The sequence below is a fragment of the Etheostoma spectabile genome, chromosome 18, assembly GCF_008692095.1.
Source record: "Etheostoma spectabile isolate EspeVRDwgs_2016 chromosome 18, UIUC_Espe_1.0, whole genome shotgun sequence".
Classification (NCBI taxonomy): domain Eukaryota; kingdom Metazoa; phylum Chordata; class Actinopteri; order Perciformes; family Percidae; genus Etheostoma; species Etheostoma spectabile.
Window position 1 is genome coordinate 11,230,105 of NC_045750.1, and position 16,641 is coordinate 11,246,745.

At 38.7% G+C, this 16,641-nt stretch overlaps 2 protein-coding genes across 4 annotated transcripts in view; both read right to left on the reverse strand.

The window, feature by feature from the left end:
- Positions 1-1,248: 1,248 nt before the first annotated feature.
- On the reverse strand, positions 1,249-9,293 carry epm2a (EPM2A glucan phosphatase, laforin). 2 transcript variants are annotated; one of them, XM_032542275.1, is made up of 4 exons: positions 8,943-9,293; positions 7,764-7,938; positions 4,679-4,923; positions 1,249-2,705 (listed from the first exon to the last, which is right to left on the reverse strand). In XM_032542275.1, exons 1-4 carry the CDS (start codon positions 9,187-9,189, stop codon positions 2,422-2,424), a joined length of 951 nt encoding a protein of 316 aa, XP_032398166.1. In that variant the 5' UTR covers positions 9,190-9,293; the 3' UTR covers positions 1,249-2,421. The 2 variants fall into 2 exon arrangements, with proteins under 2 accessions (XP_032398166.1, XP_032398167.1); XM_032542276.1 differs by lacking the exons at positions 7,764-7,938; positions 8,943-9,293 and adding an exon at positions 5,267-5,499.
- A 1,024-nt stretch (positions 9,294-10,317) lies between these two features.
- Positions 10,318-16,641, reverse strand: part of si:dkey-17e16.9 (hydroperoxide isomerase ALOXE3) — a 7,473-nt gene continuing 1,149 nt past the window's right edge. Inside the window, exons 3-15 of one of the 2 annotated variants that reach the window (XM_032542267.1) lie at positions 15,979-16,183; positions 15,775-15,856; positions 15,260-15,382; positions 15,012-15,115; positions 14,086-14,258; positions 13,824-13,967; positions 13,461-13,664; positions 12,779-12,865; positions 12,458-12,624; positions 11,747-11,868; positions 11,538-11,638; positions 11,106-11,276; positions 10,318-10,986 (exon numbers count right to left, since the gene is read on the reverse strand). In XM_032542267.1, coding sequence (XP_032398158.1) covers positions 10,807-10,986; positions 11,106-11,276; positions 11,538-11,638; positions 11,747-11,868; positions 12,458-12,624; positions 12,779-12,865; positions 13,461-13,664; positions 13,824-13,967; positions 14,086-14,258; positions 15,012-15,115; positions 15,260-15,382; positions 15,775-15,856; positions 15,979-16,183 — 1,863 coding nt within the window. In that variant the 3' untranslated portion in view covers positions 10,318-10,806. The remainder of the gene's footprint in view (positions 10,987-11,105; positions 11,277-11,537; positions 11,639-11,746; positions 11,869-12,457; positions 12,625-12,778; positions 12,866-13,460; positions 13,665-13,823; positions 13,968-14,085; positions 14,259-15,011; positions 15,116-15,259; positions 15,383-15,774; positions 15,857-15,978; positions 16,184-16,641) is intronic. The other variant, XM_032542266.1, reaches the window with a different exon arrangement.

Sequence of the window (16,641 nt, forward strand, 5' to 3'; positions counted from 1 at the left end):
GTGCTTGAGAAGTAAAATATTTCCTCCTCTCTAATCCACTAACTTTCTTAAATCAGGGACAGGATATAGGAAAACACTGTATCTTAAAAAAGCAATATATCCTCAACAGAAATTGCGGCAGACGTTCACAATTGACAGCACTAGTCCAATAATCTTCTTATGTATGTATTAAAATGGTCTGGCAGGGATGTTGTTTTTTTAATTTGGGAGATGGGTCAAAATAGCATCTGCGGTATTCTTCAATGTCTGGAAGCTGAATACCTTTCTGACAGAGGGGGAGAGGCATTGTTGTTATTTTGGTTTTAAAAAAAATTGATTTGTTGCATTGGCAAAGAGTGCTATTTTCATGCAGCATTAAGAGCTTTTTCCAAAAGAAGAAAGGATTATTTTTTCCTTCTGAAATAAAAAAGGGGATCCTCTAACTTCTAATACATAATTCTAAGGGCTGTAACAATATGCAATATGAAACTGAAATCGCAACACTCAGATCCACAAACCTGTGTTGCGGTGGTAGATGGCAGGATCGCGACACACCCCTTCCAACTCCCAGAGTTACCCTTCTCCATCCAGATCCAATGCTACCACATCTTTAAATTACTATTAGTATTAGTCGTTTCGATGCCTTTTCCCCATTTTGTCTGGTAAATTTAGCTAACTGTAAAGATGGCTAAACACAAAGGGAAGGCACAAACACCGGTAACGCTAACGTAGGTGTAATGTTACGAATGGCCGCTGTTCTGACTCGGGTGCCTGGGTCTGTTTCCCGACATTTTTGTAAACTGCCGTTAGCGTCCTTAGCACCAGAGTTTGGTGCTGAACGGGTTTGGATTGCTGTAATGACCATGGCTGGCTGCTAGCTGGCTGGGGGCTGATTGTGGATGTCTTCCCCCGGCAGGGCTGTAATGATAGTGAAGGGTTGCTAGCTGGCTGGGGGCTGACTGTGGATGTGTCCCCCAGGTGGGGCTGTAATGATAGTGGATGGCTGTTAGCTGGCTGGGGGTTAACTGTGGAATGGATGTGTCCCCGGGGCTGTTGACAGCTCTCATCCCGACTGAAGCCTTGTAGCGCAGGGAGAATGAGGCAGAAGACAGGGGTGTGCTAGCTAGCTAAATTACCATTAGATTACTCCTCTATCTATACAGTTAACGTTACTAATGAATTTGTGGGTTACCCCAGAGTTGTGAACCGTGGTCAAAACAATCATTCTAAAAGTAACTGAGCGTGTTGAACAATGTCGTAATCTTATGCTACCCACCAAGAATTAGCTAACGTTATAGACCAAGCATTAGCATTTTCTACTTTTCAACCAGCACTTTTATAGTAGGCTAAACTTAAAGCAATGCCAAAGCACTGTTTCTTTTCGGTTCCATAGGTTGGAAGCGGAATTGTCCATTACCATTGTTCTTATGTCTCATTCAAACAACAGATCCGCTACCAGATCTGGCAAACTTGCATAGTGAGGGAGCAGCCTATACAGTAAGTAAGTAAGTAAGTAAACTTTATTTATATAGCACCTTTCACAGACAAGAAGGGTCACAAAGTGCTTTACAGTAAAAAACAAAAAACAAAAAAGGGCCGCAAAGAGAATGCAGAAGTGCCGTTCACCCTGTTACGAGTTGATGAATCACTGAAATGATTCTGGTAACATTGTTTTAAGGTACAAAAGAATCGAGAATTGATCAATATCGAAATCAATCAAAAAAAGTTGTAATGCGTTTAGGAAATATACTGAGTATAACTCTTCTGGTGGCGTATCGTTACAGCCCTAATAATTATGCAATAGCAATTGTGAAATAATCCTTTGCTAAGCAGCATAGCTTTTAGGATGTGAACAAGCAGCGGTATAGGTAGTATGGTGACATACTGTTTATATTTCTTTGCTGTTATTCATTGTCATTCATTGCTGTTTAACAGCTTAAAGTTGCCTTCTCAAAATGTCAACTACTGTATTTATTGATTATTAGAAAAAAAAGGCTAAACGAACAGGTCTTTCCGAGCACCCTTGCTGACTTTTACTTAAAATAACTAATAGTGTCCTTAAGCTGACTTCAAGTGCACAATTTGCAACTGTGTGTGCTAAATTGCAGAGGGTAAATCTTGAAGTAAAAAAAGCTAATACATCACAGTAGGATTAATTGCTTGGAACATCTATGCTGTCAGCCAGTGGAACTCTCTCCAGATATTTGGGCTCAACCAGATTTCGAAAGCCACTCAGCTGAAGTGGGTCATTTACTTACATTAGATTTAAGTAGAAAGAAGTTAATTTTCTTGCCACAGCTTATTTCACCTTCTGGCACGTCTCACACTGACTATACAGTATTCTTTTTTCACACACTGTCATGAATCATTGTAGTTTAAAGGAGTCAAGTTCTGTAAAGCTTTCCATAACTGTAAGACTTCATTATTAGTACACTCAATGTCTCATGTCTCTGGGTAAGAGATGGATGATCGGAGTTGTCCAAACTTCTGAATGAAGTCTGCCTGAGCCTGGACTAAAGCCTCCTCATCTATGTACACTGCTGGCCTTCTGGCTGCAACAAAGTACTGCACCTTCCTCAGGCTCCAGCCAAGGACGTACATAAGCAGGCCACACACAGCTGCCGTTGACCTGCCTACTCCAGCGTTACAGTGAACATAGACAGTGTGACCATTCTCCAAGAGACCATGAAGCAAGAATACAGCTTGGGGAAGCATCCGGATCCGACCTGCAGATGAAGACAGTAACACACAATACACTTAAAGGAGAAGGCTTGCGATATTCAATATTTTTCTTATCTCAATAAAAAAACACCCTTGCAACTTTAGGCCAGCAAATTGCCAGACTCAGCGTCATGAAGTATTGCGTGATACCAGGTCTCGCGTTGTAACAAATTGCTACACAGCACTGCACGTATATGCCCATTCAGGAATCGGCAAACAAGGTAACGATGGAGTTTTTTCCGAGTTCACACTATTGTCATTGCTGAGCACACTGACCGAGTGAGGAGTCAGACACAAGTAAACAGAAGAGCTGCCAAATATCTATTCCGAAGCCGTTGGGGGAGCTCTATAGAGAAACTGCAAGAAAAAAGCGAAAAGCAAAGAAATGGCCAAAACTGCATAGCGCCCCTTTAACTAGGCACTGTAGTAACAATCATTACTCAAACAGAAATAATTAGTGTATTTGTATGTTGTTTTAGTTGTGCAACAGAAAACTCAGATTGGACATATAATCTAGCTAGCTGTCTTGATTTACCCTGCAGAGATCTGAGGAGCAGTTAATCACAGTCTTCATAAATCGACCAGAGTTTACCGCACATCCGGCCGGAAAGAGAATTTCCAGTGGTAACAGAGCAATCCAGGATGTGGAATTTCGTGGATATAGACTAGGCTTTGAATACACAGAGAATGTTTGTTAGTTGGATATATTTTTCTTTATGGAATTGTTTTAATGAAATAACAACCAAATTAGAATATTACATTTATGATTTAACATACTGTATGGACTCATGGTTACCATTTTGCATCACCCTTGGAAGAGAAACATGTATGTGGTATGTCGTGTGCCTGAAGGCACTCCATGCATACTTAAAATGTACATTTATCACAATCCTTGGGCAGATTGCTGGATTCTAGAGCAAAATAAGTAATAAATCACAAGTATTGACAGGTACACATGTAGTAGATCTCTATCTTGGGTAATTTTGCTTGCACTTTGGTTTACCAAATGAATTATTGATTTGCTTTAATTCACTGTGGAAGCATAAATAGCACTTCTTTTGTGACTGACACATAAGATACCGTAGATACTGACTGTATGATAAATTATTAACATTCTGGTTAAAGGAAACCTTGGAAGGTGATTAGTGGTCATAGTTGGCTGCAATTCTATTAAACTATTCATCTTTTTACTTTTAAATATTTGACTGGAACCTTCCGTTAGCTTTTCTTTTTTTTACTGAGTAAGTTTAAGGCTTTTCAGCTGGAGGATCCAGACTCATGACTGCACTGTATTGTATGATGCACTGCCAAACTGTCTATGAGGCAGATGTTGAGTCCCAAACAGCTACAAGCTGTGTCTGTTCCCTCACTCTGACTTAATCAAATACTATTATTACCTCCACCAAGGAGGTTATGTTTTTGGCTTGGTACGTATATCTTTTTGTTGCTTTGTTTGTCAGCAGGATTATGAAAAAAACGGCTTGCACGATTTTCACAACACTTGGTGGAAAGGGTGTAGCATACATCAAGGAAGAACCCATTACATTTTGGAGCAGAGCCAAATCATAGGGCAGATACACAAATTATTTTTCACTTTCAATAACACTGCGAGATAGGACATTTATGTGCTGTCGGAATAATCTTAAAAAATTATTTCCCGATCATGTTTCATGGCTCACTTGATCCATTTCCTTTGCTCTTTGTTGTCGCGCAAATACTGAAAACAGCTATCAACATGTTGTTTAAAGCAATAAAATACGAAACATCTTCTTTGTCACATCCATGTTGTTTCAACATTATGACTTAAAGCTTATTAACACAGCAAAGTCTGAAGAATAACTTCCGAGAAACTCCGAGAAATGGGACCGATGGAGGAGCATGTGAATGCACCACTTCCCTCGTCGCCAGTCTGCGCTCTCTAAATGCCAATCTAGTTCTTACTTTATTTATTCTTGTATGTCCACAGAATTCTCCTTACCATCAGTGCTCATGTCAGGTGTGGGTATCCACACATACACAAGGCCACAGTCTTTGTACAAATGCATCATGGTTTCCGGGGTCATGGCTTCCCTAGGGTTGCGCCTGCAGCCATTGGAGTTGTTCACCACATCCCACTCTGTCTGGAAGTTCATCACTGCAGTAATCCCCAATTCATGCTTCATCTTGATAGTCACATGTTCCACCTGTCGAGGGCAGCTGCCCAGCCAAATACGTGGCAGCACCCTGGGGGCAATAAACAAGGACGCATTAATCATTACTGTGTATGCAAGTCAATATTGAATGATATACTGTACATGCTGAACTTGTGAGGTTCATTAAATGACTGACTACCCACTAAGAAATTGTGAACAGGTAAATAATGTACAGGTGAAGATTATCAGATAACTCAGGATCAGAATGGATCTGCTTTTCAAGAGCAGTGTTTAAATGAAGGAAAAAAGAAATGTGATGATGGAGTACAGCTGAACTGTAGCTGTAATAAAGGATAACATGGTTAAAAGAGTTTGAAGAGAGCATCAGACAGTGGAAGAAAAAAAAGATTCATCTCACAGTTTCTTTCTTCTACCTTCCTCCCTTTTCCCTCATAGCAGTGATGTTTCATTGACCTCTTGTCCTTCCTCCTCCTGACCACTGTGATCTGAGGCAGGCTCCATTTAGTGCTCATTAGTATGCATTAGGTTAATAACCAGAGGAGGTCAAACGTAAAAGGAAGGAAGGACACCGTCAATCCGTGATGTCCCAGAGTCACACTGCAGTGAAAGTCCCTGGTCTTGACTTGCTGTTATCAGATGACCTCTCCTTTAAAAAATAGAAGCTTTGATGTAGGTGAAACTCTCCTTTTTTCTACTAAAGAATTATACATGTGTTTGTTTTTCCTTTCACACACTATCAATATATTACAATTGGTCTAAAAAAACTGAGTTGTGTCAAAACAAATTTTGTATTAACCATCCGATAAGACTGACAGTTACTACTTACTTGCCATCTTTTACAGTAAAATGAAAATATGGGAATGGGAAAGTAGTTCCAGTAGTTACGTTTTCACTTAACCTAACAATGTAGGAATAATAAAGTATGTGTTCTTTGTCCCCACTGTTCCGTTGTTCCAAGTTAATTTTTATAAACTGACTCCTGTTCAGTTCAACAGTTATAAAACTCGTAACAAACATTTCTATGTATCCGTAAGGCCTCCTCTCACCTGAATGCTATTATGAAAGACGAGGCACCTGCTACACAGCGAGTTAAAGTCTCATTGAATCATATGATGAGTTATTGCAGAGGTTAATGTGTGTGATACTTGGGGCTACAAGGATACCAAGTCTGAGGGACTAATTTGAAAAAAGCTATTATTAGGAAAGATACAAGGGTACAGTGATTCTTACTGAACACAGGTCCTTGACATAAGTCTTGCAAGGTCTTCGGACACAAATTAAAACATGTCACCTGCCAAGCCTGCTCTTTCTTATGCAAGTTATGTACTCACTGACTTGGGGGTCGTGGGCTCATTTCTGCTATGCCTGGTATACCAGGGCACTGAGTGTGTGCCTTATTAAAGTAAGGCATGCATGTGTAGGTTGATGGAGTATATGATTGGTGTTGTGTGTGACTATTCGTTCATCAATTTAAGCCCAATTTACAGATTACATTGAAATATGAACATGCATCCTCCAAACCATCAATATAAATTGCTATCGTTGCAGCTAACCGACTCCTCACAGACATTACCATAAGACAAATACCTCATACTTAACATATGAGCTGATAACGCAACTGCTTGTGGTCTACTTTTTGAAAGGACATCATTTTTCAATTGACCGATTTATAACTAAATGGGAGAGAGCAAAGTTAAAAAGCAATGGAGTGAGCAGACCTAAGAGGGTGATTGCAGCTTTGTCTGATCTGAAAGAGAGGAACGACTTTCATCAAGAAAGGGCAGTGTGACATGACTGCCTTGCCCTTTTTGCAGGACACAGTACAGCTAATGGACTTCAGAATATCAAGGTGAATTGAGCACTCTGCCCTCTGCATACAGGAGGAGGAGGTAGTGAGGGTGGAGAGAATCAAATTCCTGAGAGCCTATATCATGGCAGATCTTGCATGGTCTGTAAACATCTCTTACCACGTCCAGGCCCAGCAGAGACTATACTTCCTTAGGAAGTTAAAAAGGTCCCACCCCCAACAGCAGCTGCTGGTAAACTTTTACTGTGCCACTAACGAGAGCCTCCTAGGCTACTGCTGAACAGTGTGGTAGTCATCTGGACTACAACGCCTCCTCTGAAGGACTTTTGCTCTGGCCGACTACAAAAGAAGGCCAGACCCATCCCATCCCATCCCACCCCACACACACACACACACACACACACACACACACACACACACACACACCCCTTAACCAACATTGTACTCACTTTATCTGTTTTTTGTACATATATTTTGCTTTAATTTTTATTTCCTGTTATTTACTATTATTTACTTTTTATTTACTTGAACTATTGAACCTTTTATTTATTATATTTACTATTTAGAATATAGATGAATCCACCAGCCTTACTAAAGAAGATTATTTATGTTTGAAAACCATAAGGAAGATAGGATAAGAGGAGCTGATGCGACCTTCAGTGTTGTTTGAGAAGATCCTTTTCAGGATGAAATTCACTGGCCCCAGGAGGCCTCATTAATTTTTCTATTTTATTAAAGGTGGTACACACATTGGATCTCATATTACAAAGCTTGAAAGCTTTCAACAAGCATCACATTTCATTAAAGTGTGGGAAAAAAAGTGATGGATCTCCATTTGTACCTGCTACAGGCTACAAGAGAGTTTGCAGGTTTAGGGCTATTTTTGTCACTACAAATTACAGACGTGAGAATATATGAACGTCAAGATGACTCACAAAGCAAAAGTTCAACATTTTGAAAAATATGTAAATATAAAAAATACTTAAACTCTGATTTCTTAAATCTTTTAGCTGAAACTCTAACTGTGAACTTCATGAAATTTATACATTAGCATAATTCCCATAGAAAATTATGCTGAGGGCTTTGGCTTTGCACTGTATTACCTGGAGAAATGAATGGCCTTCTGATCAGCCACACTAAAGTAAAAGTTGGTGGTGTGTTTCATCTCATCTGTGTGTCCTGTTTCCTCTATCCAGTGACCAATCGGATGGCAGTACACTCCATTCACCATGTTCCTCTCATCATAAGAACAACATCTGTCATGGCTTGGACCGTTGCCTGGTGACAAAAAGAAGACACCCTTTCTGCAGGTTAGTGACCAAATACCCATTTAAGGATGTTTTGGGGACACTGAATACTCATAAAGATGTTTTTTCTAAACAAATACATGTAGATGGTGTCTATATTTTACTTTGACGGACAAATGTACAACGTTGCGGGAACTCTGAAAAACAAAAGGAGAAAATGGGTTTCTTCTGATCATAACAACTAGTGGTGGAGAGTAGGGTTGGGCATTGAGAACCAGTAACAACTTGGAATTGTTTAAAAAATTACGATTCCAATGAAATTGTTTCTTTATTAGAAATGTTGGAAATTGTTTTGAATCTGATCATTGGTTCCACATTTAACACACACAAGTTTGGGTATGTACTCTCTGCTGCTGAATACTTTAATTTCACAAAGATTTATAAGGGAATATTACTAGTTTTTACCTCACAACAGTACATTCATCAAGGTAATTTGCAAATCATAAAACATAATTCATTTTTACAATAGACTCTATGTATACATATTTATATTACAAACAACCCAAGGCTATATAGATAAAAAAAAATTAGCTCAACTTTGAACCAGCTACCACATTAAATACTGCTTAATATGTGGATGCTTTAACAATAATAATCCAGTTAACACTAAATGGTGCCATTTTGCATTATGTCTTGACTGTATCTGATTGCAGATAATACATAAAACTGTTGTAATGATGTATTGTGAAACTGGATTTGCTGCTAACCCTAAAAGTCTCAGTAAAAATGCATTTCTTTAGGTAAGGCATGCGCACTGAAATCCATAAGCCGCCGAGCATTAAGATAAAACCAAGTGCCACTTTACCGCCATCATGTGGCGTTAGGGGCACATTACACAAAATGAACCAAACATGGCGGAGTTATATTTATCTTTTTCCTACAACGTCGACGACATTAAACCTGTGTCACGTCCCAAAAACAATAGCCTACGTTTGCACGTGGCTGAATCGGATGCACAGTGTTAATGTATAATACCTTCCCAGATATAAGTGCCTCGGAGTCTTTTGACGAACTTGAACCACAGTGTGTCTTCGAACGGCTCTGCCAGCTGCACGTCGCCGATCCACAGACACGGTTCATGGGTTGACAGGAGCTTCTGGGAGGCTCTCATCTCAACCGCTCCGCTCGGATCCCAGCTGCCCATTTCCGGACGCGAACCCAAAACAAAGACCTCTACATCCGAAGACTCTGGAGTTAGAATGACACCGAATTTGAATAACATTGTTTCAGCCTAACTAAATATGTCCTCAGTCGTTTATTATGGCGGGGTTTGGTTAAAATAGTATGAGGTCCGCGTGGCCCATTTACTGAATGGTGTTTTGGACAGTGTAGTTTGCAGCAAAGAGGTGATAGACAAATATGAAGTCGCACTCTGTCCGAATTAAAGCGCACCATTCCTCAGCCACATCAGGGCAAACTATGGTGTAATTCTAAATACTCAAAATACTTTAATTTACAAAAGTATTGTACTCAAATCCATAATAAGTAGTATTTCCATTTCCCGCCAGTTGGACTGCAGAGTATAGCAAAATTAGCCATCAAGTGCTCAGCACTCCTTCAATGGCCACTGTTGGAAATGGAATAGCATTCCAGGTGACTACCTCTTAGCTGGATAAACTCTTTTTTTGCTAACTACCATCTTACTACATAACTCCATTTAAGTTACTTCGTTGATTTTTATATAGTTTCAATATTATTCTAGAGAATAATAAAAATAACTGTTTACAATCCTCAGAGGATAGCCTGTATGTACATGTACTGTATGTGTACAGTATGTGTATAGGCTACATACATATATTACATTACCATTTGAATACATAGTATTCAAATGTTTTTTTCTACCTTGTTCAGCTTTGTTGTCCTTGTTTTTAGCCCTATGTCTATTTCTGTGTATTTACTTTAAGAGCAACACAAAGCCATAGTCAAATTCCTTACACTTACTTGGCCACTAAAGCCAACAATTTTGACTGGTACTGTATATGGTACTCTTGAATTACAGTGTGTTATATTAACAGGTGTTATTTAGGATACTACTATCATTAGGCGATGTGGTCTCGTAGAGTGTATCACAGTAGACTGTCCCCACTACCATTACATTTTGATGAATGTAACCTCTGCCTGCTACTGTCAAGTCAGTAAAAAGTGCTGCTTGTTGCTTAAAAATGTTGCTGTGTTGCTTAAAAAGTCATGGAGTAAAAACTATATGGAGGTTGCTGATCTGAACAACATTACTAGATTTGAAGTAGGAGAGAGGCCACATGGAGGTCATTAATTAACATAAGACCACTTTTATTTTGATTAAAAATAAATGACAAATGTATGAATACTATATCGTTTTTATTTATTTATTGTCCTCATGCTTGTGTGAGGAAAAAAACAGTACAGATATAAACCCAGAGTTATATTGCTGTCTTTGATTGCTGTTTCTGTTTTCAGGATTGATATGTTGATATTAATGTTATGCACTTGTAGAAGTCTGAAACATCATCAAAGCAGAAACGTACACAATGCAAACAACTTAAAATATAAAACCATTCACTTTCACAATGATTTAGCTTTTTTGGGCAAAAGCCTAATTGGTAACTAGTGGCCTGTGTAAATCAGTTGAGTTTCTGCTCAACATAGTAATGGAAGTCTATATGTTACCATTATATGGGCCCACTCATTGTGACACAACTAAAATATAGTCCTCTTGTCCCAGCACCTCACCTCACTAACTGTTTCTATCACCTATTGTATCAATAAATGCAAAGTGCAACACACCTCCCAGTCTGCAAGACAGTTGTTAGGAAATGCATGGACACAATCATCTCATGCACAATGGCTCCCTCAGACTCTCCTAAATAGCTACACTGTTCTGTATCTCAGCAGGGTTCAGATATGTGTAGGGTACTTCAAGCTGTGAGTTTCTGGTTGTAATTTCTTCACTGAGGTAAGACAACTCTGCTTGAAATTCCTTGATCATCTGCTTAGGGGCAGGCTCATCGAATCGGTCTTCAGGGTATATACCCATTGGAACCTGCCACATTGAAAAAACAAGACAGAAAATAAGAATGGTAAAAAAAGAAAGCATATTCAAATGTGGCCATGGTAGACCATAATTAACTTTCTTTACGTATTTATTAACACCATACTTACAACATCTGTGTATGTCTCTGAAAGCAGACGAGCCATTCCAACAAAGCTGACTGTCTCCCCAACATTAGGGAGGGTCTCCAAAATGGTGTTCATACTTGACTGCCCCTTGGTGGTTGGAGGAGGTTTGAGCAGCAGGAGCGAGCCATTGGGCACCCAGGAGTAGTAGTCAAACTAAAATTAAAGAACCTTCAATATGTATCAACTGTAATGGGAAACTAATTTAATAAACCATTTCTAATGTTAAACATTGGAAAAAAGGCATGGACATTTATCTAGGAAATAGAACCTTTGCACCATTGAAATGCTCAATTAATGCCCTGCCAAAGGGAAAAAGCAGGTTGCATATCTGCCAAATGTTTCAATACATTTGATTATTTGTTAAAACAAACTCAATACTTGATCAATACACATTTCTTTGTCCCAACTATGTACCTGTCCACTGTTGACTGCAGCATGTTGAGCCGTCACTGTGAAGATCACCATGGTGATGAACTTTATTACTTCCTCAACAGTATGAAAACCTTCTGGAAACCCTGTTGGCAGCACAACCATCAGTCATTGACGTTAAAGGCTACTATTAAGTCATAAATGTAATTTTATATAAAGTGTTCACAAATGACCTCAGAACATGGGTCACTTACCTGAGGCTTTGTTTCCGGAGAAGCCGTGTGTGAATATCTCACTGATCCATTCTTGCAGCTCAGTGTCCTTACACACCTCACCGTCTGAGGCATAATAGTACTCCACTACTGCCGTCACAAAGCTGGTAAACACAAAAAAAATGATTTAAAAAATGTACATTTGGTAAATACTTGAATTTGAATTAAGCTTGGGGCTGTGTAAACATTTTTAAACCAGTTTTTGCCAAGCCAAACACCAGACCGAACCGGTATACAGAATTTTAACACTAGGTGCTGCACATGACTCAGCCGCTTCCAAGTGAGACCGATTAAGGCCCATGAGAGTGTGGTGACTCCAGTCCACTAGTAGTATAAGTACTTTACTACATTAGAGCTATTATTGTTTACTTACATCCATGTACAGGACATACATTACAGCAGTCTTATTTCAGACCGCAGCAGGAAGCTCCGCTGCGCTCAAGCTTCAGAAATGTAGCTTGTGTGGGATGCCCTGCCGCACTAATTGATCAATAAGAGAGCTAAGCTACTAAAAAGCTATTTGATTCAGAAAACAGCAAGGTTATTAAGAAGAAGTTAAACTGGTTAGGCTACGCTAATGCCCAGCACTACCGGCAAAACAAGTTGGATTTAGTGTTGTGAAACAGTGGCTACAAATGCAGATTCAACTGGTTTGCGTACAAAATACGGTTAAACGTTGCAAAGTAAATAAACCTGTTGATGATGTTCCACAGCTTCAGGCCATCATCTCTGTAGTAGAAGTTGGGGATAGACTCCAGTCCTCGTGCTTTGATGTTCTCTGGCAGACAGTGGGAGCTGTAAGTCGTTTTAGAGAGAGCCCTTCTCATGAGCTTGGTCAGTCCATCATATCCAAGTGAACTCTACAAATGAATAATACACAAATATTTACAGGCCGGTTTTGTAAAGTAAAACATAAAAGTCAAAAATATCAAATGCTAAAACTTAGTTTTGCAGTGGGGCAATATAATTGGAATAGTCTGAATATTTAGAAATGTATATTTAAAAAAAACATACCTTACTTAAAGCCCCATCAGGCCCCAAAAGAGTTGTGCGGGCTATAGTGTTTATGAAGAGAGTGTCCCGGAAGTGTGGAAACAACATCTGTACAGACAGAGGGAAGAATTTTAAAAAAACAAAGTAAGATGCTTATTTGAACAAACAGGAAGCACATCTTGGGTGTGTCAATCATGAAAAGAAGCCACGAGCAAACAAAACTGTGAGAAGGTGTGGGAATGAGATGGAACAAAAAAACATACAGTAGGCGCTAAGGCTCAGAATATCCAAACTCAAAGAAGTGGAGCCTTGTGCTGGTCTTCCACTACATGTGTATGTAACCCACACCACCTTTTTTTATACTTTGTTCGTCATATTTATATATTCATTATGTATCTATTATTAACAATATGTTAAAGTGTGACTATGGTGAGATCAACATAAAATACAACCGTAGCTACAAAGTTATGTGGCGCCCTGGTTGCCTGGAGGTTAATTCCAACAACCCTGTTTAGAGTTTGACATTTATTGCATGGCATGCATTCCTTATCTCTCTAACCCTCATTTCCTGTCTCTGCTCTATTGACACTGTAATGAAGACATACTGGAAAACGCCCCCAGAAATACCTGAAAAATTATCAGCTCAGATCAAGGGAATTGAAAAAAGTGCACCAGTACTAGGACCTCTGCTGTGTAATTATACCTTGTAGAGGGGATGAATCACAGGGAAGCTGCGGAGAGCGGCAACAGCATAGACCTCTGCCAGAAAGTGGGTGTTCATGAGGTGATGGACTGCTTGATGATCCATGGAATCTGCATTTTTGATAAACATCTTGGCTAGAAGCCAGTCAGTCTCTGGGTCACTGGGCAGAAAGATGGGGTTCTGCTGAGAAGGTTGTTGATGCAACTGGAATGGGAGAAATACGTATTTAGTTTTTAGGTGATAAAAACGTGCAACAGGGTTTCTGAAAGCATGCTTATGTACTGTGGCATGTAATATGAGTATGTGATTAGAACTCTTTTACTTAAGTTCATACAGTAAATGCTGTCACGAAGAGTTAAATACCTGTATTGCAATTGGCATCAGTTTGTTTTCTGGGTTCGTGTAGAACAGACAGAGACCAGCAGTCACGGTCAGAGGTTCACCATTATAGGCTCTAGGGGATAGTCCATCCATCTTCTTCTGGTCATAGAGAAATATATTGCCTTTCTGTTTGGGAAGAAAAGATAGAAGAAAGAAGTGTTTAAGACCTCAAGAGGTATCACAGATATGTCATCAATCGAGGCAAGGATTACCACCCATTTTAAAGCCCCTATTATATTTATACCTCCATTTCCTTCTGCAGAGAGCTTCCCTCCTCCAGGAACGGCTTCACCATCTCCTCTGTGACTGGAAAGTTTGGGGGAAGCTCTGAGCAGCACTTGATCACATTGGGGTTGACTGCGTTCAGAAACTGGGATCCATAGAAGTCATCTTCTTTCCAGTGCTCTGCAACATACTCTGGAAGAAAAGCAATTGTAATGTCTTAAATGGTTTTCTTTCAGGTTTGAAACATGATGATCATGGTAATTTAACTAAAAACAAGACTGTTGGTTTGTTCCAGAAAGGCTTTTACTTTGTAGAAAAAGTAATCATTTCATGGACAACAACTAATCTAATGTGAGTAGACATTGTTAGGTCATTTTCATAGATTATGTTGCATCATTGATATTTGAGAAAAAGCAGAATACAATCAGAACCAATAAAATGGTACTATCCCACTGGGCTTCTGTTTTTAATAAATTATTGAACCTTTTTAAACCATTTTAAGCACAACATATTTCATATAAAAAGGCATATTCATAGTTATACAAGGAATGTTTTACAAAATATATAATTGTTGAAGTTAATTATTAGACATGTTTCTTGGGTTAGATTATCACATATTGACAAATGTTAAGCCCACAAGATTTGGTATGCACACGTTTCGAGAGACGACGATATGAGAAAACTAAAGGTGAAAATAAATCGAAACTATTTGCACTGCACAGAATGTGATTTACCCTTATTTGTTAAACATAAAAATGTTTTTTTCATGCAGTTTATCAAAGTGCTTTCTTATTAACATAATGTATCAGGTAGTATTGTAGAAAGAACTGTTGTTGCAGCTATTGTCTGCCAAATCTGGATATGCAGTTTCTTGTTATGAAACTATGAAAATGACGTTATGGTGAGTTATGCTGCTTAACTGAAAAATGGAAGATAAAAAACTACCTGATATTGCTGTCTTTTTCCACCAGAAGATCTTTTTCATGTCTTCAATCCTTTCCCATTTTTTAGTAGATCCAATTAGCCCCTTCAGCTTAAGTTCAATACCACTGAAGTAAGACAGGGTAGAAAAGAGAAACACAATACAGGCTTAAACAAAATATTGATATTCTTCAAATTTACTTTTTTCCTCAAAACACAGAGAATAGGACTATTTTGCAATCTGATTGTTTTCATCGTATATGTAGACCCACATTCTCCTTTTTGTGTAATCTAGTTCAGTTGATTTGGTCTTGGAGAAGCGGATCTCAGCTGGTAGCTCAGACACATTATTGTAATGGTTGATGTGAGGTAGTCCTTCAGCCATAATCTTCCATCTAAAGAAACAGCAAAAGTTACTGAAAAGCACTTCTCCAGGTAAACTTTTGAGACCTTAAAGTGCCCATGTTATGCTCATTTTCAGGTTCATAATTGTATTTTGAAGTTGTACCAGAATAGGTTTACATGGTTTTTATTTTCAAAAAACATATTTTTGTTGTGCTGCAGATCCTCTTTTCATCCTGTGTGTTTGGGGAGACTGAAGGCAGGACACATTCAGAAACCCGTATCTCACTCAAAACAGCATGAATACTTTTTTTCCCCAAGTTTGTATGCGTGTGAAAGCACCAAAGAGGAAAAATAACACCCCGAATCCCGGAAAAAGTGGTTTTTTTTTTTTCATAATATGGGCACTTTAACAGCAGCTCTAGCTACACACACAAAAACGTACTGGTAAGTGCTCTTGCTCATTATCAGCTCTTTTTTCCGGTGGTCAATCAACAAGGGATGATCCTCCTCAAAAACCTTCATGGCTGGAACATAAAAAGAACAGTTAAATGTTCATGACAAAACTAACGATTGCCAAAAACAAGTGATTTCTTCAAAGCTTAATATTAATGATCATAATCAACTATTCTGGGAATTTGAAGCAGACCTTTCCCTCCTCTCAGCTCCACCAGTTCTCCTCTGGAGATCCATCTGTAACAGGGGAAAAGAATGGCATCTCCTTCTGGAGTTTTCACCAATAATTTGGAGAAGTACCACTCATCGTCTTGGCTGAACAAAAACGGGTCTTTCTCCACTTTGACAAGCAGGAGCTTCCCCAAAGACAAACTGGTTTTCAAAGTGTAGGTCCCTGTCTGAAACAAGGATTTATGTAAATATAAACAAGGTAAGCAACAAGTGTTAACCAAGGTTGTTTTAGTTAAGTCCAACTGCAAATAAAATACAAAAAAAACCTCCCAAATAAAATATAGTACAGTTAAACATGTATGTTACGGTGTACACATTTAACTCAAAATATTTGGAAGCACATGATAGAGGCAAACATCTAAGGAGTGCCTAAACCCACCAAGACTGGACAGTCTTCTAAAAAAGTAATAAATTTAAAAAATGTAGTATATAAATTATTTTATAAATGACATTTTCTTTTAGAAAGATTAACCGAATTAAAGTAAACTATCCAAAAGATTAGTTCTATAAATTTGCTCTGTGTCTCACAGCACTTGAATTAGGGACTAAAATTTGAAGTGCTCACTAGATTGCCACATGCTGGTGCCATTTGTTCTGTATAATAAAGTGCAGTAATAAATTAAGG

Excerpts from the sequence above, each read along its gene's own strand:
- epm2a (XM_032542275.1), bottom strand. The coding sequence starts at position 9,189 with ATGTTATTCAAATTCGGTGTCATTCTAACTCCAGAGTCTTCGGATGTA. Across the intron at positions 4,924-7,763 it reads AAGGCCATTCATTTCTCCAG|GGTGCTGCCACGTATTTGGC; the intron begins GTAATACAGTGC and ends TATTGCCCCCAG. Across the intron at positions 2,706-4,678 it reads ACCTGACATGAGCACTGATG|GTCGGATCCGGATGCTTCCC; the intron begins GTAAGGAGAATT and ends CTTCATCTGCAG.